This window comes from Propithecus coquereli, unplaced genomic scaffold (assembly GCF_000956105.1).
Source record: "Propithecus coquereli isolate 6110/MARCELLA unplaced genomic scaffold, Pcoq_1.0 Scaffold1, whole genome shotgun sequence".
Classification (NCBI taxonomy): Eukaryota; Metazoa; Chordata; class Mammalia; order Primates; family Indriidae; genus Propithecus; species Propithecus coquereli.
In genome coordinates this window covers 11,940,671-11,968,063 of record NW_012133857.1, presented here as the reverse complement: position 1 = coordinate 11,968,063, position 27,393 = coordinate 11,940,671, and the positions used below count along the sequence as shown (strand labels likewise).

Genomic DNA, 27,393 nt, shown 5'->3' with positions numbered 1-27,393 from the left:
AAACACTTAAACAGGTAAAATTTATTTTAATAATATACTTTACTTAACCCAATATATCCAAAATATTATTTCAATATGTAACCCATAGAAACTATTAATAAACTATTTTCATTTCTTTTTATTCCGAGTCTAGTGTATATTTTAAGGCTTACAGCACATCTCAATGCAAACTGACCATATTTCAAAGAATCACAGCCACATGTAGTCACAGCTACCATACTGGGCAGCACAACCATAGACCAAACAAAGCAATCAAAACTGATCAAAACCAAAATCCCAGCAGGTTTTTTTGATAAAATTAATAGCCGATCTTAAAACTTGTGGAAATGTAAAGGATCCAGAATATCCAAAGCAATCTTGAAAAAGAAGAGCAAAGTTGGAAGACATACCATCTAATTTCAAGAATTACTGCAAAGCTACAGTCATCAAGACAATAGAGACAATGGCTTAAGGACAGACATACAGATCACTGGAACTTTAGAGTCCAGAAGTAAACTCACATTTATGGTCAATTTTTAGCAAAGGTGCCAATATCACTGAATGGAAGAAAAAACAAGTCTTTTCAACACGTTTCTAGAATAATTGAATTGTTTATACAAAACAAACAAAACATAGAATGTAGACCCTTACTTCATACCACATAAAAATTAACTCAAAATTGTTCACATACCTAAATGTAAAACCTAAAACTATAAAACTTTAGAAGGAAAGACAGAAGAAAATCTTTGAGACCTTGGTTTAGGCAGCTTTCTTAGATATGACACTGGAAGCATAATCCTTAAAAGAAAAAAAGATAAACTGGACTTCATTAAAATTAAACTTTTACTCTCCAAAAGACATAATTAAGAAAATAGAGAAGACAGGCCACAGGCTGGGAGAAATCATATATCTGATAACAGACTTGATTGAGAATACATAAAGAACTCTTGCAATTCAATAAGATATACAACCCAATTTTTAAAAACACACAAATGATTTGCACAGTTATTTTACCACGAAAAGTACGAATAGCAAATAAGCATAAGATCAATAATTACAGTAACGACTAACGACATTAGTCATTATGCAATGCAAATCGAAATCACAAAATACCACTTCACACTCACTAGAATGATTATAATCCAAAAGACCAGAAATATCAAGGGTTATCAAGGATGCAGAGAGACTGGAACCCTTATATAATGCTGGTGGGAATGTAAAATAGTAGAGCCACCTTAGAAAACAGTCTGGCACTTTCTTAAAATGTTAAACATACACTTACATGTGACCCAGCAATCCTAGTTATCCATACAAGAGAAAATGAAAACATGTCTAGATTAAGACCTGGACATGGTCATAGCAGCGTATTTTGTAATAGCCAAAAATTGGAAACAACCCACATGTCCACCAATTGATGAATGAATGGATTAAAAAAAGTGGTATATCCAACAAAAAATCATTATTCAACAATAAAAAGGAACACACTACTGACACATGATACCATATGGATGAACCACAAAAACATTATGTCAAGAGAAACAACCAGGCAACAAGAGACTGCATATTGTATGATTCCATTTATATAAAATTTCTAGAAAAGGTAAAACTATAGAAACAGAAGATCAGCAGTTGCTTGGGGCTGGGAGTAGGAACTGACTGCAAACAGACACAAGGGAAATTTTGGGTGACAAAAATGTTCTAAAACTGGGATGGTGGGAATGGTTTCACAGTTGTATAAATTTACTAAAACTCCTATAATGGTATACTTTAAAATGGATGAATTTAATGGTATGTAAATACTTCAATAAGGCTGTTTAAAAAATAAAGTTGATTGATGGATAAATGAAGTAAATGTAACAACAGATTAGCAATTGTATAATATAGATGGTAGGTATATGGATGCCCACTGTACAAGTCTTCAAACTCCTTTTGTATGTTTTAAATTTTTCATAATAAAAGTTCGGGGGTAAGGTTTGCCAAATTTAATTCAATGGCAATCACTTACATAATCAAATGTCACAATATACAAAGGGTTGACTTGTATACTACTGTGTCAAATACCTCACTTTGATTTTTTACATATAATCCTCAAAAGGACAAATTTCCCTTTATAGTTTTAACATAGATTTAACCAAAGGTCAACTGATTATACATTGTGAAAAATGTATAATGAGCCATGTCATAAAATTTCTACATGGGTCTATAATGCTGATAACTTCACAACATTCTCTCTGGCTTTTTCTCCATCTCCCTGAGCAAGGCTTTAATATTCCATTGGACGCTCTGCTCCCAGTCTGCCAGCTCCTTAAATGTCGCTTCTCCATAGGCACGGCTCTCAGGCCTGCCTTCTTCTCATTCCCTGGCCTTTCTTTGAGCAATCACATTTGTGCCTGCACCATAGTGGGTGAACATAAACCATGAACTCCTCTCTTTTTACTGGGAGCTGGGAAAGGGAATATGACTGCGCAAGTGGGGGAGTGGGGCAAGCATAAAGTTCATCAAAGAGTGAAGGGTGCCCTCAAGTTTCTGGGTAGTCCATAGAAGGCATTCATAGGGTCAAAGATGGGGTCAGAGCAGAAGCCAAGCACAGCACATCTTCCCTGCCTTTCTTCCCACTTTCCCTATACCTTCCAAACCTGCATCACAATGGGTCAGAAGCTGCTGGGAAGCTTTCTCTCTTCAGTTGCCATTTACCCTAGACATTGCTCCGCATTACCTACAGGCTTCAATCCAATATGGCTTTGTTTTGCCATTGCATTTACAATCTCAACATCCTCAGATGGTTTCCAGATCTTTATTTCAAGAAGCATTTAGCTACACGCATGTCAAAAAGGACTTAGCTTCTGGTCATGAGTATTTTCCAAAGGTCACAGGCAAACATCTGTTATCCTCTAGTCTGTGTTTGTGATAGAAACTTGAAGGACATCTCTCTAACACAGGCCCTAAAACATGTTCAGTAGTTTCCGCTTGATTACACTGTGCATAGATACTTAAAGGAGTAGACAATTGCTTAGGAGTAAAGTTCTCCTTTCTGTTTTTTAAATAACATGGTAAATGTGTCATACAATTCTCTGCTTGCTTCAAAAACAGGGCTGGGGGGGGAGAGATAGAGGGTGGGGACCAGGGGGAAATCCAGGACATGGGGCAACAAAGCTAAGATTTTTCTCACAGAGATGTAATAAAGTGTATATGAGTACTTTAGCCGCTATTACCAGTAAGCAGTTCCTGACATGGTTAGCAGCACACAAATCTACAACCTCGGCATTTCAAAAAATGTTCTGAAGGCATTTCCTTCTACAATCTCAGGGCTTTAGAGACTAGGGAAATGAAATAAAACTGTCAGCTTAGAATGGAGACTACCTTAATAAGATAAAACTTCTGAATCTCTGTGCCCTCTGACCCACTCACTACAAGGAGATAGCTGCAGGGTTTTAGAATCTTAGATAAGGCAACTCCAGTAGCAATTTGGTTGTGAGCTTACTACACTAACAATTCTGTGACTTGCTACCCAACTCTGTTTCAACTTCATTCAGTGTGTATTTTCTCCATTAGGTCCCTAAGCAGAAAGCAGATTACTGTGAAATCATTTTTCAAATCGCAAGGCCCAAGTCCACCTGAAGTTTGTTAGTAAATGACAGCCACAAATTTATTTCCCTCCTCCCCTCCAAATTCAAGTAAGTCTCTATCAGAATTTTAAATTAATCACTGGAACAAACATTTGAATCCCCTGAGCACAAAGAACTTAAAATAGCAGAGGAAGATAAATCCTGCTACTGAAGGAAACACTAAGTAAATACAACATTCAGGACCCTTTCTAGTACATAGCCAATATCTTATTTTCAGGAAAAATGTTTTAAGAGTTTCAAGAAATTTAACAGTTATTACTCGACACCCCAAAGCACTTGGATAGTTTAATATTCAAAATAATGCACAGAAAATACTAATTTTATGTAAGGATCAAGGCACACACTGAATAGCCTCTGCTCCTGACAACAGTTCCCCAAGGAAATCCATGAACGTGATTAATTGTTTCTTTATCTTTTTAGTATCCTATAGATGGTTTAAGCTATCCAGCCCTCAGGGACAAGTCAACAACATAGGTTGCAAATAGATTTTTCCCCCAGAAAAAAGAAATCCAGCAGCCCACCAAAACTGTCACCAGCCCTTCCCACACTTACCAGTGCCATAGGGAGGATGCAGCTGATGGCAGTGAGCATCAACGGCCTGAAAAAATACAGGTGGTAGTTTCAATTTTTATTTAGAATTCTTACTTGCCAACTGCCTGAAATCTTTTAAGCCTACATGAATGGTTCTTCATGCCTCAGCCTGTGTTAAGCCACTTCATGGTCCAATCACATTTGTTAACAAATGCTAGCGGTCACTCACTAAAGAGCAGAAATGAAGAAAAGGAGTGAACTGTGGGCCAGCTTCTGGGCCCAGGATAGAAAGGGACATAATATAGGAAAACCAGCCTAAAGAGATCAAGATGGATGGATTTAGGTGTTGGGGGTCAGGGATAGCAGAGAGGAAGGAAGGCAAGAAGGTACTAGAGGAATAAGAGGAAGAAAGAAGGTTTAAGCACAGAGACAAAGGAGTAGGTGAACAGCAACCTAGAATGGGGCAGTATCAGCATTGGTAATGGTGGTCGTCGTGGGGTCCCAAAGGGCTTCTGACCTTAGACAGGGCTCACCCATAATTTAAATGGTGGGATTTCACTCCTCCCATACTCTACACCTACATCTACTCTCAGCCTCTAAAAGGTCAGCTCTCTGGCACCTGCTCATAAACTTTGCCCCCTTTCATTTTTTCTTTACAGGTCCATGGAGGGAGGGCTGACTTGTAGTCAAGGCAACCACACGTTACACATGCTTTTAAATCTGATTAATAACACAAATTTGAAGATTTCTCACTAGTCTAACTTTAATTTAGTCTTAATTGCCATGTCTCCAATCATTAAAAATCAATACCAAAAAAAGGCCTTACTCAATGGAAGGTTATTTATGCAAAACATGATAATATAAAAAATATGAAAGTCATCACTCCTTGACCATAAGGGTACATTTTTTTTTATTATGAAAAATTTTAAATATCTACAAAAGTGAAGAGTATAATGAAACCCATGTACTCATCACCCTGCTCCAACACCAACTGACTTGTAGCCAGGCCCAGTGTATCTCCATTCCAACCCTCCCTCCCCTCTCCCTCCAGATTACTGTGAAGTAAATCCCAGCCAATTCTTTTAAGGTACATTTAACTGAAAACCTTCTATGAAGTACTTAGTAGTAAAGGCTGGTTCTAGACCCTTCTAGAATTCTAACAGATTTCCAGGCATCTAATAGATAGGATGACTACCATTTCAGCAAATCAAGGTTATGTCCAGCAACTACAATCCAAAGAAATGCAGATGGGAGCTGATAGCAAATGAACTGCATACAGCAGGACTAAAAGTTGAGATTCCATTCCTGCAGCCATAGCCCATCTTGTTCAAAAACGATTTTAAAAAAATGCTCTTGTCTCCTCACAGGAGGAGACAAAGTGAGGGAATACCAGGCAGGCAGTACCATCCAGATCCTCCCTCTTCTCCAGAGGGAGGGCACCTCCGAAACCAGAGCATATCTTAATGACAAAGCCACAGATTCCAACAGCATGTTTCAATGACAGATCTTCTACCCAACTGACTGCAAACCTTAGCTACCCCTTTAACTATGTTTAAAACATATAATCCTATTTTTATAACCTGTCTGTTTATGTAAAACTCCATAAACAGAAAGGAACAGAATGGAAACTCCTTCTCTGCCATAATCAAGAACCTGGAACAATGCCTGTGCCAGCACTAGGTCCCATATGCAAACACCACCCTCTGCCCAACTCCTGGGTCCAATCTCAAGTCATCACACACCCACAGCCTCCTCCAGAGCACATAAAGGCATCAAGGCCTTCCAAGCCACAAGGATACAATCTAGGAGGAAAGGTCAGATACAGCTCCTCTGAGGAAGCTACAAAAAGGACAGAGGGCTGAGCTGTCTCCTGAGGGTTGCAAGAAGAGTTGAGATGCTGACAGGAGGTTTAAAGGGCAAAAATCAACTATACAGGTTAGGGAGAGGAGCAATAGAAAGGAGCTCAGGCTGGAACCTAAAGAATCTACTTTAAGATTTTCAGCAGAGCAAAATAATCAAAGAGGTGCATTCAGTGTATAAATCAGAAAAATACGAATTGGAAGTAGAAAAGGTTTTATTATTTATGCCTCCTCTCTCACCATTCTAAAAAAGAAGGGGGAGAAATTAAAGATAAAAAAAACTTTTAAGTCCTTCAGGATTGTTCCACCAAAGTTTATTTTTCAAAAAATTTACTTTACATTATTGTATGTAAGTAATCACTTGTCAGTGTTCCAGATGTATCTTAGCTAAAACTAGTGAATGCCCTAACTTAGATGGTTTTTGAAGCGCATACATTTGGTATTGTTTGGCCCTTAAGCTTTTACATCTCTTACCATGGAGGACAGAGAAAGCTGTACGTTGTTGCTTGAGAATCTGTACATTTAGACCACATTTGTATTTGCACTGTCAGTATGGCAAATGAGTGAAAAAATGTTAATACACTATTGGGTTTTTTATTTTTATTTTTTTGATTCAGCTTATACCAGGGCTGAAAACCTCAATTTATGTTCATGACAGTGGGCAGTTTTTTAAATGTCTACACTCTTTCTAATAAACTGTTGGAAGACTCAAAAAAAAAAAAAAAAAAAAACTTTTAAGTTCTTTTAAGGTAGACGTCAAACTATTTTTTCCCATTTAGTCCAGCATCTACCTGAAAGTTAAAAGAGAAGAAATTCAGGAGGCATTTGTTTATTGGGAAACAATTCTTAACCTGCCCCAATCGCCAATAAACAAATAAAATCAAATGGTTCAAAACAGCACTTTGAGGCTGGGTGCAGCGGCTTATACCTATAACCCTAACACTTTGAGAGGCTGAGGCAGGAGATTGCTTGAGGCCAGGAGTTTGAGACCAGCGTGAGCAACATAGTGTGACCACCATCCCTACAAAAAATAGAAAAATTAGCTGGGAGTGATGGTGTACACCTGTAGTCCCAGCTACTCAGAAGGCTGAGGCAGGAGGATAGCTTGAGTCCAGGAGTCTGAGGTTGCAGTGAGCTATGATGACACCACTGCTCTCTGGCCTGGGCAATAGAGTGAGACCCTGTCTCCCCTCCCCCTGCCAAAAAAAAGGCACTTTGATGAAAAGGAACAACACTGCCACCGCATTCCTCTCTACAACCACCAGTCTTCCTTTCCAGAAGAAATCTATTCCTGTCATTTGTCTAGGTTCTTCTGTGTGTTACCAACGTCACTGAGTACTCCCATAACTCTCTACTTCACTTACACCGTTCTCTACCTCTCCCTTTAGACCCCAACTTTTTGATTTATAAATCACTATTTTTAGTTCCTCTATCTGTTACAACCTTTGTAACTTTACGATACTGTTCACAGGACCAGAGTTGTATTTTCTTCCCTGTGGTTCCAATATCACTACCCTTGGAACACTCAAAGGAGAATGTTCAAACATTAGGCACAACTACATTATTTACTCAACACCAACTACTCACATTCATGCCACGTATGTGGCTTTGTATTTAGATCACGATGTTTTGTGTGGTTCTTCTGCTTTGCATTGATATTCTAACCCCCTTCGCACCTTATAAAAAGTTCTATGGTTTCTTCACCATAACCCTACTATCTTTCAGCTTCTCCATTCTATTTATTGCTTGGAATCTACTCCATTCCCATCCTTGAAGAAGTTTTTCTTGGATCCCACTAAAATTCTGTTCAAATTTGGGCTCAATTTTTTCCAGGCCCGTTCTAAAGCTGACCATCATGGACTACTATTAGTCCAATAAAATGGTTAGTTCAACCACTTCTTATATTCTTTACCTTTCTCTTTCTCTTTTTTGGTTTTCATCTTCAAGTAACTACTTCATAAAAGGTACAAGGAAAACATATTTTGGGAGTCCCTGTATCTCTGAAAACAAGTTTATTTTGCAATGACAGAATTCTAGGTTCAAATCATTTTTTCTTAAGACTTTGAAGACTGTTGCTCCACTGTCTACAGGGTGGTTGGCTGTCACCTCTGCTGATGAGATGTCTGATTTCCATTTCTTGTTGAAGACCTGGTCTTCTTTATGGAAACTTTTAAAAGGGTTTTCTCTCTATCCTTGCTCTTCTGAAATTTCAGTGACAATTCTTGTAGTGGATCTTTATTTATCCTTCTGGGCAATGGGTAGGCCCTTTCAATATGAAAATTGTAGACTGCTCCTCTCTTTGGCTCCTGGAAACTTTCTTTTAATTATGTTTTTAATATTTTCCTCCCTTCAATTTTTTTTTTTTTTTTTTTTTTGAGACAGAGTCTCACTGTGTTGCCCAGGCTAGAGTGCCCTGGCGCCTGCCTAGCTCTCAGCAACCTCAAACTCCTGGGCTCAAGCGATCCTCCTGCCTCACCTTCCCGAGTAGCTGGGACTACAGGCATGCGCCACCATGCCTGGCTAATTTTTTCTATATATTTTTAGTTGTCCAATTAATTTCTAATTTTAGTAGAGACGGGGGTCTCGCTCTTGCTCAGGCTGGTCTCGAACTCCTGAGCTCAAACAATCCGCCTGCCTCGGCCTCCCAGAGTGCTAGGATTACAGGCGTGAGCCACCGCGCCTGGCCTCCTCCCTTCAATTTTTTAAAAATCTTTTTGTAGAGATGGGGTCTCTCTCTGTTGCTCAGGCTGGTCTTGAACTCCTGGCCTCAAGTGATTCTCCCACCTTGGCCTCCCAAAGTGCTAGGGATACAGGCGTAAGCCAGAGTGCCTGGCCCTCCCTTCAATTTTTTTGTTCTCGCTTCCCAGAAATTCTAGTGACGTCAGATCTCATGGATTGATCTACATCTCTTTTTTTTCATATATATTTCTTTGCCTGTATTTTGGCCTTATATTGAGAGATTTTTCTTAAATTTATCTTCTGATCTATGGAATAGTTTTTAATTTGGCAAACGTAAAATTTAACTCCATGAGCTCTTTTATTTTCTGTTTCTTCCTGATGGCATCTGGTTGTTTTACAGATGCCACATCTTCTTAAATATTCTAGAGAATACTAAGTAGCCTGCTTTTAAAAATAAGCAAAATTATCTATTAGTCTGTTTCAATTTTTCTGTGTTTCTTTCATTTTGAATGTTTTCCTCAAATGTCTGGTGATTCTTGGTTAGCCATTAACATTACAAGACAAAGGGTCACCATAAAAAGAAGTGAAGTACTGATACATGCTACAACTTGGATAAGCTTCAAAAATATTATGCTAAGTAAAAGCAGCCATACACAAAAGGTCACATATTACATGATTCTATTTATATGACACAGAGTATAGGTAAATTAGCAGAGACAGAGAGCAGATCAGTATTGCTAGGGAGTGGGAGTAACTGCTTAATGAGTACTGGGTTTCTTTCTAAGGTAATGGGAACATTCTAGAACTACATAGAGATAATTGTACAACATTGTGAAATGTACTAAATACAACTGAACTGTATACTTTAAATGGTTAATTTTATGTTATGTGAATATTACCTCAATGTTTTTAGAAGAAGGAGGCATCAGGAAAATGAATTCTAAGCTCTGTGTATATGAACAGAATCTGTCAACTGATAAGCTTTCCTTTAGGGTGAACAATCAGCGGCAGCTACTACTCAAAGCTCAAGGGCCCCCAAGATGATAAATGAGTCCAGTCGACTCTCACTCTGAGGGCCCTATTTCTCCCCAGTTTATTCCACTTCTTTCAAATAAGCACATTTTTTGGCCTAGAAACCAAGTGGGGGCAGGGTTAACTGTTCTATATACAGACCTTTAATGAATCTCCCCATTTATAGCACACTTACCTCTTCCAGCCTTTGTCTGTCCAGTCAGAGCCCACAGCCTCTTCAAAATTTGCTGGACAGACTGGCTCCCATTTGCAATGATGTCCCTACATGACATCCCACTAGAACCCATTCTCTTTGATCATGAGTTCGTAACATGTTAAGAGAGCCTTTACTTTCATTTTCGTGGTATTTAAAAGTGGAGGGGCACCCCACTTTTACCTCATCCTCTTTAATATTCTCTCTCTCCCTGCCCTCTCCAGTCTTCTAGACAACTGCTGACTTACTTTCCTTTATTATAGATTAGTCTACATTTTCTAGAACTTTATATGATTGACAACACAAAGTTTTTACTCTTTTTTTCAACTGGGTTCCCTCATGTGGCATATTTCTTTTAAGGTTTACCAATGATTCTAAAGGAGTAGTTCATTCTTTTTATATTGCTGAGAAGTATGTTATTCTATAAATATGCCATTATTTATTTATCTGTCTATGGATATTTGGGTTGTTTCCAGTTTTTGGCTATTGCAAATAAAACTGCTATGGATGTGACTATCAAAACAAACAAACAAAAACAAACGGAGAGGGGACAAAGCTGAGTGCAGCCAACCATCTGGAAGCAGAAGCCAGTGTTAATAAGCTTGCAAAAAAAGATCTGGTGTGTTCTACTACAGTATCATAAAATTCAAAATTTTTCAGGATGATGGCCATGGAAGTTTGAATCTGCTAAGGAGTGTGTAACGACTCACCTGCCAAATCAACTAGCCCTGAAAAGTGGATGGTATAAAAATTTTAATTTAAAAACATACCGTATTAGTCATCTTTACAGATACTCATTATCAGTAAGGACCTAGAACCCTCTTTAATCTTTTTTTCACTAAAGAATACTCATTTATTTGTAACTATTGATAAGTAAATTTTTAAACAGGAACATAAAAACATAGTAGGACTGTGCACAGTGGAACCTCTAAACAGTTTGTGTACACGTCAAAATAAGTTAGAATGGAATTCATCCAGGAGTTTCTAAGTCACCCAGGAGGCTGCACACCTCTTTTGAGAAGGTTGGAGACGGGTAAGGTCAGGAGCATTGTCAAGCCCACCCCCCAGCTCAAATTGTGAGTTGTGCTGTTTTCTCTTCTTAGCTTTGCTGATGTCAAAGGCACAAGGTAGGGGATGGTTCAAGTATAAAATCTTGCAGAGAGCCAGTGCTGATGGCTGGGCTGGAGGAGGAAAGGAAAGCCTCCACCTTGGGGGTTAAACCTTCTCCCTTAGGTTTCCAGCACCCACTTTTATTCTGATAATCAATGAACTATGAAGTTACATTTAGACATTAAAAATACTACAGGAAGCCTATCCAACTTGTGAGTATAGCTGGGTTTATATTCTACTTCCACCCTGGTTGCAAAACCAGTATACTCGAAACTCTGGCCATGTCCTTTTAGCAGCCAAAGAAAGCAAGCAATCCAATCCTCCCTTCTCACTTGAATAACCTGAATCACTTCGCATTTTGTACTTCCACATGAATATAAAAGGCCTTGGCCTCATCCCTGAAAACTGCTTCATTACAATTGTATGAAGTTCAAGTCTGTGTCAAAATTGCCAAAACTAATTCTGATATGCACCACAAGCTGGGAACCACACATCTGTTAGGTTTATATCATCACTACTTAGAGGTCAGCAGACTTCATAAGAAAAGCCCTTTGACAAGAATATCTTCTGTTTACAAATGGGAGCATACAGTAGTAGAGCTGTGGGATTAAATTCTCAACTTTTGCATTTATTGACGTGGGCTCAAACAGATCAACAACAAGCAACACTTACTGAGAACATAACATAATCAGCATTTCTGCTAGATGCCAATATGCAAAGACAAAATATGGACCACTATTTCAAAGAGTTTAAATCCTGGCTTACAAACAACTAATTGACAATCATTGTAAGTACATACCAAAAAACATGCACAATGTGGTACAGAGGCAAGGGTGACAGACTCTATCAGAGGGTAAGGGAAGGATTCATGGGAGCAGGGAGTCAAGGATAAATCCTGTTTCCAGCTTGGAGGATGGTGGTACCAACAATTAAGATAGACAATCCAAGAAGCCAAGCTCAATGGCATTGGATGTATTTCTTATAAAAGAAGGCAATCCTATCTACAGACTGGGAAATGATGATGAGAGCTTTGAAGAGACTGATAAAGGCCTAAAATAAGGGATAAAAGAAATGAAATCAGGTAGAGCTGACCAGGAAAGAAACTGCTAGTCAAAGAGAACAACTTTTTCAGGTAGACACCACACTTTGTTCACAATTATAGGAAAAGCTCTGTTCTGTTAAAATCTCCAAACAAACCTCTTGCTCATCTTGCCTGTATTTTTCTCTACTTATGGTTGATAATTTACAGTTATCACTGTGAAACCATTCATGTTTATAAAGATTTGCGATAGTTTAAGTAAAAGGAACACAACGTAAGCTTCACGTTCTGACAGTTAACGTCAGTTTAAGTAATAAAGCCACATGGCAGATACATTTCAGTAAGAACAAGATGCTCCTCTGTACCTTTCTCAAATCTTTGCTACAATTTTTCCCTGTTTTGTACACAAATCTAATCCCTCAAATTTTTCCTAGAGTAGCAGGGGCAAAGACAAAGTAAAAAAAAAGAGGATTAGATTGGGAACAGAGCAAAAGCTAAAGAAAATTAAGGGGGTGCCTCAATAACAAGGACCCCAAAATCAAATAAGTACTTCATTATGTAGTGCTGTTAACATAGACACAAGACCAAACACTGCAGTCAACCAGAAATACAAGAACAGATAGGCTGTCGATATTACCCTGTATCCTTTTTCTGGCCCCACTGAAAATTCGTTTTGTGTTATTTTTACTTTTCTTATTGGTGGGCCCCAGGAGAAGGGCACCAGAGGCTCTAGGTGAAGACAAAATAATCCAAAGTACATGACTCTATATCACATGTACATTCAGAGGCACCAGTCAGCAATATGTTGCCCAGAACCTTCCTCAATGTGGCCCCTGCCCTACAACACAATTCTGAGAACGTGTTTTAAGGAATCAAAGCAAACACCATCCCCACTGCTCCGCTCTTGCCCCACCCTCTACCATGACCAAGTAATGTTTGTTTCAACACTCATGTGCCAGGCACTTTACATGCATTATTATCATGTTTAATGCTGTGAAGGGGGTATTATTATTTTATAGACGAGGAAACTAAAGCTTAGAGATGTCAAGGTACTTATGTGAGGTCACATTATGTTAAATGGCAGAAATGGGACTGAAATATGATCATCTGACCATTAGACCAAGCTCTGGACAAAGCCCAGCAGACACAAAAGTCACATCCAGGCAGACACTCACAGCAATATAACCAGTCCTCCAACAAATGTAATACGTAAGTACTCACTTAATGCCCAAAAAGAAAAGCTCAAGTAAATAATGGTTCAAGTACAAGATGGTATATACAGAATTTAAAGTAATAACAGAGAGAAATGTCTGAAATATACACGAAAAATGCAGAATATATAAATGCATTTATACAATGATTACTAAGACTGTAATGTCCACCAGGGCAGGGATTTCTTTCTCTCTCTCTCTCTGAGATGGGGTCTTGCTCTGGCATCCAGGCTGGAGCACAGTAGCACAATCATGATTCACTGTAGCCTCAAACTCCTGGGTTCAAGCAATCCTCCTGCCTCAGCCTCCTAAGTACCTGGGACTAAAGGCACGTGTCACCATGCCCAACTTGTAGTAACATCTTGACAATAAAAATTTATGTATAAATTCAAGACTAGAATACATGCGGTAGAAAGGAGGGGATGGGTAAATTCACACCTAATGGACACGGTATGCGATGTCTGGGGGTTGAGCACGCTTGTAGCTCTGCCTCGGGCTGTGCAAAGGCAATATATGTAACCAAAGCGTTTATGCCACTGTAATATTCTGAAATTAAAAAAAGACTAGAACACAAATGCCAAATCCCCCCTTGATTACATATGGTTTACATGGCTCCTAAAGTAGAGAGAAAGAACAATAGGAAGACTAGAATGAAAGCTTGAATTTGACGGAGAGCTTCTTTTCTGGAAGGTGGTGAGTATGTTGGGTGTGGTGCCAGGTACACAGTGATGACAATAACCTTTCTAAGCTGGCAAGGCAGCAACAACTTTGCACTGGTTGTACTTACGCAATTCTCAATGTCACTGTGGACATTTCTCATCTCCCTTTTAAAAATGAATTTATACATCAGTAAAACACACATCAGACTTCCAAACGAAAGCACTGTGAAGTAATGTCAACACACTTATTAACACCCGACTATTTGAAACACAAGAATTTAATCTAGATTCTACGTAGATACAGGCATGCAAAGAAACTTGACATCAGATCACAAAAATAGTAATCAGAGGGCTGCTCAGCACACAACACTCAGTGTTACTAGGTCAAATCTGAAGATACTTTCCCATGAGTAGTAACAACAACAACAACAACAACAACAAATTACTTGGTTAATTAATGGCTATGTAAATAAATAAAAATGAAATGGTCTTAAAATTCAGCTATACCAGGATAAAAAGGAAGTCAATTTAATAATCGAAATTAAAGTCTTCACCAGATATTATATGCATACCTGGTGCCACTTAAAAGAAAGGCTAAAGATGAGGTATTTTGTTAAGAATATCAACTGATCATGTTACAAGTAAAAAAAGCAAAGAAACCAGGTAGTTTTGAACACATGAAGACTTCTGCACTTAGAAGCCCTGAAAACTCAACATTAATCTACACAGGGGAAAAATGATCCACAGAAGAATCTTAAAGAGATTTTCTAGCCACATTTTTCTGAAGAGCAAACACTAGATTTTAAAATAAATTCAAGCAAGAGGGTGGTAGAATAGTGTTCTAGGAAACATTTTCCCAGTTTTACTGAAGTTAATGCAACAATTCATAAAGCAAGAAGAACTGTAGTAAAAACACACATAATAATTGACTTATTTCTCCAATCCTATCTGGGGAACACCAAGCTTGAAAAGTGAGCAATGTAGTTCACTATGCCACCCATATGTTGAAGAAGTTTTAAAAATCTAGTCCTTTCCTCTAATAGTAAAAACACTTTGGGCTGCATTCATGATCCTCCATATCTTATTTCTTAAGATGTATTTTTACCAATACATCTTAAGTCTCTCATTGCAGCCCAGAAGGTAACCTTCCCACCCTCATGCTAACTGCTCCCTGGGATCTGGACTCCTGTAACCTATACCGCCCTTCTACCCCACCTTCAAGGTCCTCTTGTCTCAACAGAAAGCTCAGGTAGTTCACTATAGTTCCTGGACTAGATCTAGCCCAAAGTGGCCCATTTCTTCTCCCTCCTGAAGCAACTGGGTGGGGCCCTAAACAACATTAGCTTCTCCTGTCGACACCCCTAACACAATGCTGAGAAAAGCACAAAAGGAGGGAGATACTTCTGGCCTATCATCATTATAAGTCTAAATAAATAAATGGTTTAACTTTAGCCAAGTCATGACCCTGCCTGGGCTATCTGGGGTTCTACCAAGGCTGAGCCTCTTCCTGAGAGGCTTCAGTTTGTCAGCAAATGCCTTGAGAGTTCCAGAAACTGTATTAACAGGATTCACTCAATAACTGACAAAATTCTTAGCTAACTACTGCCCATTTTGCAATACAAATACCAATTATTACAAGAAAGGACCTCTTTCATCTGTAACAATAAAATAATCTTTGTATAAGTTTCATATAAAAAATACTGTGGAAAAAAGGTAACTTTATTTTCTTTAAAGACTCATATATGATCCCTAAAAGTACTTACTCATTAGAGATTTTCCCCCCTCCTACAACACAACACCTCACTGGGCAGTCTTCATCTCCCTTGACTATCCCATTTGTGTAGGATGATGGTTCATTCTTAAACAGTTTCTGCTGTTTGCCACTATCTGAACACTAGTAGTTTCTCCCCAATAACAGATAAGCATTTTCTCTGTTCTCTATCTTCAGACCTTGATCTCATTTTCTGGGCACCCACCTTTTTCGACAATCATCTTACTTATGGACTGATTCCCAGGCAATTGGGATTTTTCTATTTAAGAGACCTGAAATCCCAAAAGGTAATAAAAGGCTAAACTTTATGTATGGACACAAAAAACAAGTAACACAGACATTAGCATCAGTGAAACATTTAAGCCACTCCTTAAACTTACATAGCTTTTATGCATAGACAGCTATTCATAAGGTTATAATTTTAAATTATGCAAATATGTAATATTTTCTATGAGCCAAACTGCACGTAAATCATACAAAATAATTAAATATCTCATTATGCCACAAAATTGTGCAAACAGCACTGTGATGGATGGAGACATCAGTGGTGATATGGGGTGACCATCACTATTGATCCCACTTCCAGAGACATGTGCAACAGGGGGACTAGGGCAGCTGAAGCACCAGTCAACAACACTGGGTAACTAAGCACTTGTATCATTCACTCCCATCCTCAAAAACTATTAATTACAAAAATAAAAACAATGCCAGCTTTTACCAAGCCTGGAAGAGAAAAATTATATAGGATTCCTTCTTCTTTACTCTCCTTTACTCTGCTTCTGTGGTCAAGTTCCTGAACCATTTAAAACACCACTGAGTCCATTTATGTATGGCCAAGCCACCAAAAGAGCCACAACCTTTGCTGCCTAGCCCCAGGGGAAAAAAAAGGAGGGGGGGTTAACATGCTCCTCAGAGAGGTCTAGGAAGAGAAAAAATTAATCTGTCTTCTACCACCATCTAAATTTTTGTTGACTATCTTCCTTTTTGCCCTATTTTTTCTTTAATCCTTTCCTTACGTTTTAACTTTCTCTGATCTCTTTTTATTCCCTCATCTCTGTTCTAAGTTCTTTTTGCCCCTTCTCTTCTTGGTCTTGAAAGCCAGAACAATGCCCTTGCACGAAGACAGAAAACGATGTACAGCAAGGACTAGGAAATCTAGCTCACACCAACAGCAGCAGCTACTGTCACCAACAATCAACAAAATCTACAAGTATCTAAGATATGATTCGATATCCACAGTGGATGAAATATTGTGACTGGAATGATGGAGAACATAAGGTATAGTTACTGCCTTCCAGTAACTGTGCTCTAGGGGCTCTCAAGGAGAATTGCTCAGGGAAAGGACAAGCTAGACTGTCAAGGAACCCTGTGGGCACTAGAAGGTGAGGCACTAGAAGGTGAGGAGGTGAAGAAAGACTTTCCAGGAAACTGGCCATATATATCAGTCTAATAAGAAGGAAGAGGTGGGCGCATGGCTCGCACCTGTAATCCCAGCTACCTGGGACACTGAGACAGGAGGACTGCTTGAGGCCAGGAGTTTGAGACCAGCCTGGGCAACATGACAAGACCCCTGTATCTAAAAAAATGAAAAAAAAAAAATTTGAAAAAACAAACAAAACACACAAACAAACAAAAATGAAAAAAATTAGCCAGGTGTAGTGATGGCAAGTACAAGTCCCAGCTACTTGGAGGGAAGGAGCTACAAGGAGGATCACTTGAGCCCAGGAGTTTGAGGCTGCAGTGAGCTATAATCATGCCACTGCACTCCAGCTTGGGCAACAGAGTGAGCCTTGTTCTCTTAAAAAAGAAGAAAATGGCCGGGCATGGTGACTCACGCCTAGCTCTCTGGGAGGCTGAGGCGGGAGGATTGTTTGAGCTCAGGAGTTCGAAACCAGCCTGAGCAAGAGCGAGACCCCGTCTCTACTAAAAAAAATAGAAAGAAATTAATTGAACAACTAAAAATATATAGAAAAAATTAGCCGGGCATGGTGGCGCATGCCTGTAGTCCCAGCTACTCAGGAGGCTGAGGCAGGAGGATCGCTTGAGCCCAGGAGTTTGAGGTTGCTGTGAGCTAGGATGATGCCACGGCACTCTAGCCCAGGCAACACAGTGAGACTCTGTCTCGAAAAAAAAAAAAAAAAAAAAGAAGAAAATGATAAATTTTATGTTATGCATATTTTACCGAAATTAAAAAAAAAAGGAAAAACGGGTGCTTGGGCCCCTCAGCTGTCTCTAGCAGGGCAAAAAAGCAAGCACAGAGAGGTCTTGACAAACTGAGGATTATTATTGTACATAGACAGGAACATCCTAATGAACTTGGTCAACTGATACTGTCCAATGCATACCCACACACTAGACAATTTATTTTCTAATTTTAAATATAAACCTTGTATATAACCTGACAGTATGAATAAAGAAGAAGAAACTAGTTGACCATCAAAGGACAGGAATACATAGTGAGAAGGAAGAAAACTGATGACTCTTTTCTACCAAAGAAATACCCTCTGGAGGCAGAAGCTTTGCTACAGCCATGGTGCAGAAATCCCAAACCCAGAGGATCCATGGGTCCCCATTCGTCAGAGTTTTCTGCTGAGCACAGAAGACGAAGTCTACAATCACTTCCAGGAATAAGTCACACACACACACACAAAAAACAAACTTGAGCTTTTAGCTTCCAACCAGTTGCTAATAAACCAGTTGCTGATACTCAGGTATCTAAACCCAAAGTATTAGCCTTTGCTGACCATGTGGGGGGAAAAAATACCTAAACAAAGCAACTTTAATAGAAATCATAAATGACATACATTTCAGGTGCACACCTGGAAAAAAAAAAAGAAATCATACATGACAGACCTTAGTTATTTCCATTTAAATACTGACAAGAAAATTTATTTGGTTGAGGCCGGGCATGGTGGCTCATACCTGTAATCCTAACACTCTGAGAGGCTGAGGTGGAAGGACTGCTTGAGCTCAGGAGTTTAAGACCAGTCTGAGCAAAAGCAAGACCCCCCCCCACCCGTCTCTACTAAAAACAGAAAAAATTAACTGGGTGCGGTGGTGCGCACCTGTAGTCCCAGCTACTCGGGAGGCTGAGGTAAGAGGATCACTTGAGCCCTGCAGAGTTTGAGGTTGCTGTGAGCCAGGCTGACACGACAGCACTCTACCTGGGGTGACAGACTAAGACTCTGCCTCAAAAAAAAAATTTATTTGATTGAAATCATGCCAATGTGTCCTTTTAACCTTCAATTTGATCAGACAATGAAACCCATGTAACAGTTCATTGAAGGAAGATCAGCAAAAACAGTAAAGAGAAATGTTTCCACTTTCACATAGAGGCCAATGTTAGAGAAGGAAACATGTTGGGAAACTGTCTGAATGATCATAAAAATATAAACAGTGAGGAAAATAACCAGTCTGAAGTGCAAGACAGTCAAAGGTATGCTTTAGTTTAAGTGTTAAAAAATAAGAGTCTAGGCTGGGCATGGTGGGTGGCTCATGCTTGTAATCCTGGCACTTTGGGAGGCTAAGACGGGAGGATCGCTTGAGCCTAGGAGTTTGAGACCAGCCTAGGCAACAAAGTGAGACCCTATCTCTACAAAAAATAACATTAAAAAAATTAGCCAGGTGTGAGGCAGGAGGACTGCTTGAGCCTAGGAGTTTGAGGCTAAAGTGAGCTATGATAACATCACTGTACTCCAGCCTGGGTGACAGAACAAGACCCTATCTCTTTAAAAAAAAAAAAAAAAAGATTCTTGCAGAAATAATCAACTTTGTTCATTCTTTAAAATTTTTCATGCTGTCATTATACTAAACATTTATGTTTCCAAAAATTTTTTTTCATAAATTACTAACACCCCCAAATCCATGAAATACAAGCTATGAGAACTCCATTTATTCTTAGAGTTATTACTAAAATCTCTTTCAACATTAGGCATTAGCCATCAATATATGAAGCACATGAGCTCATTAGCTCAAAGACACTGATTATTCAGGGCAAACCAGGAGGACCTGGATACTCTCAAAAAATTTATCAGTCACTCAAACACAGTTGCGTACAATATGGTGATTCTGATGCTTATTGTATCTACTTCATCAAATTTCTTAAGACTCACTTTCTCAAACAAGTGCAAAACTGTACAGTTCTATTACATACTTCTGGTTTGTCTTTCTTGAATCCACCCCATTTCTCCTTTATAATTCTTAGTAACTTGGGAATCTGAGGACCTTAGATGTACACATATTAGAAAACAAAGTAAATGTAATAAAATGTTCAAATGATGTAATATACACTTAAATTTGGTTTCAAGGTACAAGATCATTCAGTCTAGAGAAGACAATAATTAGTAACAGCTCATCTTTAGATTTAACTGGGGGGATTACAATGGCATTTACAACACTGCTCACCTTTAGGACAGAGGCTAAGCTGGTCATGTGCTCGTTGAGGGCACTCTCGGACTCCTTGTAAGTCAAGCAGGTGAACTGGTACTCCTCAGGATCAAAGGCGTCCGCCCCTTGCTGTTCCACATCGCTGGCTACTCCCACATAATAGTCCTCTATGTCCCCAGGGTCCTCGTCCTCTTCCTCCTCCTCTTCCTCACAATTTGGGTCATAGTCCTCTTCATTGCTATCAGACCCCTGGCTATTCATGTCCACGGACATCTTAGCATCCAGCAAAGTTGCAGATCAGGAAAGCAGTTGCTTTTTCCCCCTCCCCCCAAACTTTACCGCTTTCTCAAATGCATTAGTATTTTTGTCTTCTAAAGGAGGAAAAAAAAAAGTGTTACTTTTTCCCCATGAGAAATTGTAACAGAAACCATTCAATAATCAAAATTGCACAGGCGTGGCCCTACCCTCACTATGACCTATTCCAACTCTGATCTTATATTGGGAATCTCAACACTATTCCCCTGGCCCAGGTTTATCAAAGAGAAACCCTTCCATGGAGAGGCAGAAGCAGCTGATGATGGCAACTTCACATTAAGTGTCTGGAATGAAAGGGCAAGGCCAATTGCTCCATGTCAGGGAGTCAAATTCCAATGGATTTGTCCTTCCTGCCAGAATCCTTAAGACAGAAGCACATCCCCACAGCCAGCTACTCATTGGGGAAGCAACCTAGAGATTTACCTATCAAAGTTTAAAATTTTGCTAATCATGCCTCATAGTGACACAGTACATAAATAGGAACACAGTTCCTTCCCTTCATAATACGTAGAAAAAAAAAAACACTGTTTCATAGACATCACTCTTAGATGTCTGGAAAATAGCTGCATAGTAAAGAAAAATAAAAACCACATAGCCCTTCAACATACTCCTCTAGTCTGCAAAGTTAACTGATTTTGCAGTTTTAAAGAATTCTACTGAACCTTTAAAAAGGGTACTTAGAGGCACAGAAACCAACCCAAGAGTGAAGGAAAACTACAGATCTGCCTTAGCAGCATCAAGGCTAGGAAAAACCAGAATCTATTTAGGGTGAAGAAATAAGAATTTAAACTGAATCAGCTATTAAAAAATTCTCACAGAGCCAAATATTACTCAATTACATATAAATGAAAAGAGAACATTAGCTGAAAAAACAAAAGTCACAAATGCCAACTTCATCTCAAAAAAGATTTGGCAAATATCCATTAACTTTTCTACACAAGTACTATAATAAAGTGATGATTTGTAAGAAACAATATCATTTAGCAATTTAAATCTAAAAATTAATAGGACCTTAAAATGCGAGAGCCTTTGGATTTGACAATATATAAACAATTTACATAAACAAATCTGGATTAAATACAAAAGTAAATGTAAAGTGTATTTGAAGTAATCTATCTAAAAAAATAAAAAGAAAAAAAAATATTCTAAATCAAAGAATCAATGTGTACTAGCCAGGCATAGTGGTGTGCACCTATAATCCCTGCTACTCAGAAGGCTGAGGGAGGAGGATCCCTTGAGCCCAAGAGTTCAAGACCAGCCTGGGCAACATAGTGACACCCCATCTCAAAAAAAAAAAAAGAATGAAGGAAGGAAGCAATGTGTACTGAATATGTAACCAGTCTAAAGGACTACAGAGTCGCTTTTTGGTCAGGTGTGGTAGCATATGCCTGTAATCCCAGCACTTTGGGAGACTGAGGCAGGAAGATCACTTGAGGCCAAGAGTTAGACACCAGCCCAAGTGACATGGCAAGACCCCACCTCCACAAAAAAACAAACGAACCAACCAAAAAAAAACTTTAAAAATTAGCCAAGCCTGGGCCAGGTATAGTGGCTTACACCTGTAATTCTAGCACTCTGGGAGGACTGCTTGAGCTCAGGAGTTCAAGACCATCCCGAGCAAGAGCGAGACCCCATCTCTACTAAAAATAGAAAAACTAGCTGGCATCGTGTATGTGCCTGTAGTCCCAGCTACTCAGGAGGCTGAAGCAGGAGGATCACTTGAGCCAAGGAGTTTGAGGTTGCAGTGAACTATGATCACACCACTGCACTTTAGCCAGGGTTACCGAGCAAAATTCTGTCTCAAAAAAAAAAAAAAAGCCAAGACTGGTGGTGCATGCCTGTATTCCTAGCTACTCAGAAGGCTGAGGCAAGAGGATTGTCTGAGCCCAGGAATTTAAGGTTATAGTGAGCTATGATCACATCACTGCACTCCAGCCTGGGCAACAGAGCCAGACCTTGTCTCAAAAGTCACTTTTTTATGATATTATAAAAATAATAAGTAAATCTGAGTTGATACATTAACTATACTCACATTTTTTAAAAAAATCATATTATAGGGAAGCAAAATAATGTCTGCAGTTTGACTTTCAACAAATTGTTTTGTATGGTAGAACTACCTAATCACAACTAAACTTAACTACAGTATTTTTTCTTTAGGAGAAAAAATTAGTCTTGAAATTAAAAATACCTGTACTTCTTGAAGATCTTTCAGGCAGATGTCACCCAAATATTCTATGTCATATGATTTCCATCTAAAATGAAGAGAGAGAATTATATTTTTAAAACTGGTATCCTCCTTTTGCAAATTTCAGAGTAATTATTAAATTAATTATTTTCTTTTAAGTCCCAACAGAAATCCACATCATAATTATATTGACAAGAGTTACATGGCATTCTCAAAAAAAGAAGGTATTCAAAGTAAACAGCAATAATTTAATCTGGGGTACTAATGATGGAAACAGATGCCAAATTCCCTCCCCCAGTTTGAAATCCCACCTCCTTACTCCAATGCTCCTATCTTTCAGATTCCCTATATTAATTACCTACCACAATTTCAATCCTAACTGTTATATAGAGGTTGACAAAGCAGTTGTAACTGACTTAAAACTGAACTTTTACTGTAAGTCACATCTAATATAGAATTTTGCTAATATTTCAGATCTGACTTTACTCATAAATAAGTTATTTTCAAATAAAAATGTCCCCAATAGCATGCCCACCAGGCAGTATTAACATTCATCTCCCACTTCTTTTCTCTTTTCTGACATACTCCAGGGCCATCTAGCTTTCTCAGATAGACAGATCCACTATCTAAGACTAGTAAGTACTACCTGCTTACTCAATTAGAAATTTTATGTCTACTTTAGGATTCTTGGACAACCAGAGCGTATTATTTCCAAAGAAATACTTCAAATACAGACGGGCAAATAGAAATTAAATGAAAAACAAAGTCCGAACAATGACTGTGGAAGAGCATTTACAAATTAATGAAAGAATAATTGATTTGTTTTAAACCTTTCTCTTTTATCTGTATTCTTACATAAGATACTGCTTATTGGGCAAATAGAATCTGTGAATATTGCTCTCATTTACAAAAAATCACTACCAATAATAGCTTTCATTCCAGGTTAGACTCATTCTTATTTAATTCACAACTCTACAAACTGGGGCTGTTGTCTCCTAACAATGAAGAAACTACAGTTCATAAAGGTTAAGTAACTTGCCCAGGATCATACAACTGGCAACTGCTGGAACCTGGCATCAGCCTTCCATCGGACTCATGGTCTATACCCATAACCATCCAACACCTTCCCATAGTCTGATACTGTCAACAAAGCTACCAAAAGATCCTTCAAAATTACACCAACAAAAGAGCATGCTTTCCAAATTCTCTGATTTCTCCTCAGGATCTGGGCTTAGAAGTTAGCCACAGGCTTCTCACCAACCAAATATTCAAGAAGTGTGGAAACTCCAGGCTCCCCCAAAGAAAAGAGAACTCCATTTCGTTCATACTGGGTGTTCTAGGACCAGATTTAAATAAAAACTTAATTTTTAATCTTTTCAAAGTTAAATAACTATATTCCTCTTGAAAAAGTACTAACGCCATTCAAAGGAGCCAGTATGCTATTTCCTTAACAACAGAATTGATGGCAACACTTTGATTTCTTCTGAAACATTAAATATTATCCCTAAACCCCAAATCGAAATGGAATAACAGAAATTATTTTTCCCCAGAGCCAAAGTCACGTATTCAAAAGACCTGACACCCAACCCTAGGCTTGCTCACCAGGCCTGACCACACAGGGAACACATATTTTGGAGAGTTTGACTAAATTCACTCCAGATATGATATTTAGCAGTGAATGGTCATTTACTAACTACATCTTCAAAGAACACTACCTGGCACAAAAGTATGAATCAGCAACTTAGTTTCAAAATCCTACAATCTACATCTGTCTTGTTTAATACGGTAGCCACTAGCCACATGCGGTTACTTAAATTTAATTAAGCTTAAAAATTAAGTGAAGTTTAAAATTTGGTTCCTCAATAGCAGTAGCCACATGTCAAATGCTTAATGGCCACGAGTGCTACCATAATGAACAGCAAAGGTACAGAACATGTAGCTGTTACAGAAAGTTTTATGGGACAGAGTAACAATACTAAAGCAAAGTTATCCAAGAACAAGGTTGCCTGTCCATCGCGTCGGTCGAGGAGGCGGCACAGTTCCTTGGGCCGCATGTCCCTTCAAGGCGCCACGGTCGCTGGGATACCCGCGCGGACGTTAAGTCCACGAACTGAAGGGACCCTTCACAGGCGGGCGTTAACAAAACGCGCGGGTGGAGCTGCGAGAGCCTCAAAAATGACTCGAGTGGGGATCTCGAAAGCGTCGCGTTTCCCCTGCGCGCCTGGCGGGGAGGGCCCAGATGTGCGGCGCAGGTCAGTCACAGGCGCTGGCCTCCGACCTCTCTTCGAGCTGAGAAAGCAGTGGGAGAAAAGGCAGAGACACACCGGGCACCCGCCTGCCCGGGCTGTGGCCTCCGGCCGCCCCTCTGCCAACGGTGAGAAACACTGAGCCGTGTACCGGCGGCGGGGAGCGCCCGGCCTCGAAGGCGACGGCGAAGGCGGAGCCCCGGCCCGGCCGGGGAAGCGCGCCGGGAGGCCCCCCCCACCGGCCCGCCAAGGTAAACAAGGCCGCGACTCACGCGGCACACTTACCGGGAGCCGCGGCCCACCGGCCGCTGAGTCCGGACGGGCCAGACCAGGTCAAGCCGGGCCAGAGGGGTCAGATTGGAACGCGGCGACGTCGGAGGCAGCGGGCCGACGCCGGTCGAGCCCGCGCTGCTTCCTCCGGCGGAGTAGTCCCCGCACCCCCGGAAGTGTTTGGCTCAGTGGCGTCACTTCCTGCCCGGGGTCGGCCCGGGGTCGACCCGCGGTGGTCCGGTCGGAGCAGCCTACTGGTTAAAATGCCCGGTTGGCACCACCTCCGTGCAACCTGACGCTCAGAGCAAAAGTCTAACCCGGGTACCACCGCTTCCGAAGGCAGCGGAAAGGGTGGTCTAGGGGGTCGGCTTGTGAAGGGGTGGTCAAGGCATCTTTTCCCGAATTCGCCTATTGGCGTCACCCGCGAGGTTTTTTTTTTTTCAAGAGACCATATCTCGCTGTGTTGCCCAGGCTGGAGTGCAGTGCTATTCACAGTCACGATCATTTCGCAATACAGTCTCCAACTCCTGGGCTCAAGCCATCCTCCTGCCTCGCCTCCCGAGTAGCTAGGACTACAGGCGCTTCCGCCTTTGCGCCCAAGTGGCCCTGATTATTTTTAACCATCGCATTTCTTACTCTTTTCTCCCTTCACTGTTTGTACTCCAGCGTGCGCTTGGAGAAGACATCTCGGCGTAGTCGGTGGAGTGGCTAAAGGACCATTATTTCCCAGCTCCGATCTGGTCTGAGGGAAGCTGGGGCAGAAATTTCTGCCTACGCTTCGAAGCCGTCGCTGGGTGGTCCCCGGAGCTGCCACCATACCAGGCTTTCGCTTCCCCCGTGGCGGCCTCCTTCACTGCCCAGTTCTCCAGTTTACACTCACCATACAGGATTGCATCGTTCTCGGCTGGGCGCGGTAGCTCACGCCTGTAATCCTAGCACTCTGGGAGGCCGAGGTGGTAGGATCCCTTGAGGTCAGGAGTTCGAGACCAGCCTGAGCGAGAGTGAGACTTTCCCCCCGCCCGCCCCCCGTCTCTACTAGAAAAAATTACCCAGGCGTGGTGGCGCACGCCTGTAGTCCCAGCTACTCAGGAGGCTAAAGCAGGATCGCTTGAGCCCAGGAGTTTGAAGTTGCTGTGAGCTGGGCTGATGCCATGGCACTCTATCCTGGGCAACAGCGCGAGACTGTCTCAAAAATAATGATAGTAATAATAAGATTGCATCGTTCTGTTTTGTTTTTTTGAGACAATGTCTCGCTCTGTTGCCCAGGCTAGAGTGCCTGCGGTGGCGTCATCATAGCTCACAGCAACCTCAAAGTCATAGGCTCAAGCGATCCTCCCGCCTCTGCCTCCTGAGTAGCTGAGACTACAGGCTTGAGCCAACGCGCCAGGCCAAGATTGCATCTTAACTTTCTTGCTACAGTTTCTTTTTACAGCATAGGAATTGTCATCATGACTTCCAGTTACCTTCTAGGACCAATTGTCAAGTATTATGGATAGAGTTCCTACAGGTTGCTGGGCAACAGAGTGGAAACACCAGTGTGAAGCCAGTTACACAAGGGAGCCTCCAGGCTGTGCAACTCCGTAGATTACAAACCAAATTGTTTCCGCGAATACTGCAGTTGTGTATATACTGACATTCACGATACCTATGCGTGGCCAGGCGCAGTGGGTCATGCCTGTAATCCTAGCATTCTGGGAGGCCCAGGCTGGAGGATTGCTTGAGCTAAGGAGTTGGAGACTAACCTGAACATGAGACCCCATCTCTACCAAAAAGAAAGGGGCAGAGGGAGGGGGGACAACCAGCCGGGCATTGTGGCACGCACCTGTAGTCAAGGCTGAGCTACAAGGATCCCTTAGAGCTCAGGATTTCGAGGTTGCAGTGAGCTACAATGACCCCCCTGCACTCTACCCAGGGCGACAGAATGAGACTTTGTTTCAACAAAAGCAAACAAGGCAACTGAGCACCCCTCTTCACAACTCCCCACTCTTTAAAAAAAAAAAGAAAAAGATACCTATGCGTAATGGGCTCTCTTTTGTTCTTGCGAGAAATAGATGATTTTCAGCTTTCAATTTAACTCAGATCATGTATTTAAATCAGGTGCAACCAAATACTAAAAAAAAAAAAAAATTAATTTGAAGTGAAAATTAACAGTATTGAGTGAATAACATTGTAGGGTTATGAATATTGTATATTACCTACATAAAAGTCTATTAATACTATAATCCAATGTACTTGTTTCATTTCTTTTGACAGACCATATACTTTTTTTTTTTTTTTTTTTGAGACAGAGTCTCACTCTGTT

General features: G+C 40.3%; 2 protein-coding genes across 3 annotated transcripts in view; one reads left to right on the top strand and one right to left on the bottom strand.

The window, feature by feature from the left end:
• ARIH2 (ariadne RBR E3 ubiquitin protein ligase 2) overlaps positions 1-25,284 on the bottom strand; it is a 51,681-nt gene extending 26,397 nt beyond the window's left edge. The window contains exons 1-4 of one of the 2 annotated variants that reach the window (XM_012653779.1): positions 25,107-25,258; positions 22,579-22,642; positions 20,094-20,446; positions 4,158-4,203 (exon numbers count right to left, since the gene is read on the bottom strand). In XM_012653779.1, the coding sequence (XP_012509233.1) occupies positions 4,158-4,196 (39 nt within the window). In that variant the 5' untranslated portion in view covers positions 4,197-4,203; positions 20,094-20,446; positions 22,579-22,642; positions 25,107-25,258. Of the gene's footprint in view, positions 1-4,157; positions 4,204-20,093; positions 20,447-22,578; positions 22,643-25,106 lie in introns of both variants that reach the window. The other variant, XM_012653698.1, reaches the window with a different exon arrangement.
• On the top strand, positions 24,815-26,587 carry ARIH2OS (ariadne homolog 2 opposite strand). Its single transcript, XM_012639043.1, is given in 6 exon segments — positions 24,815-24,827; positions 24,965-25,050; positions 25,052-25,331; positions 25,844-25,896; positions 25,898-25,994; positions 26,511-26,587. Coding segments are annotated over 6 exon segments (606 nt in total).
• The last annotated feature ends 806 nt before the right edge of the window (positions 26,588-27,393 follow it).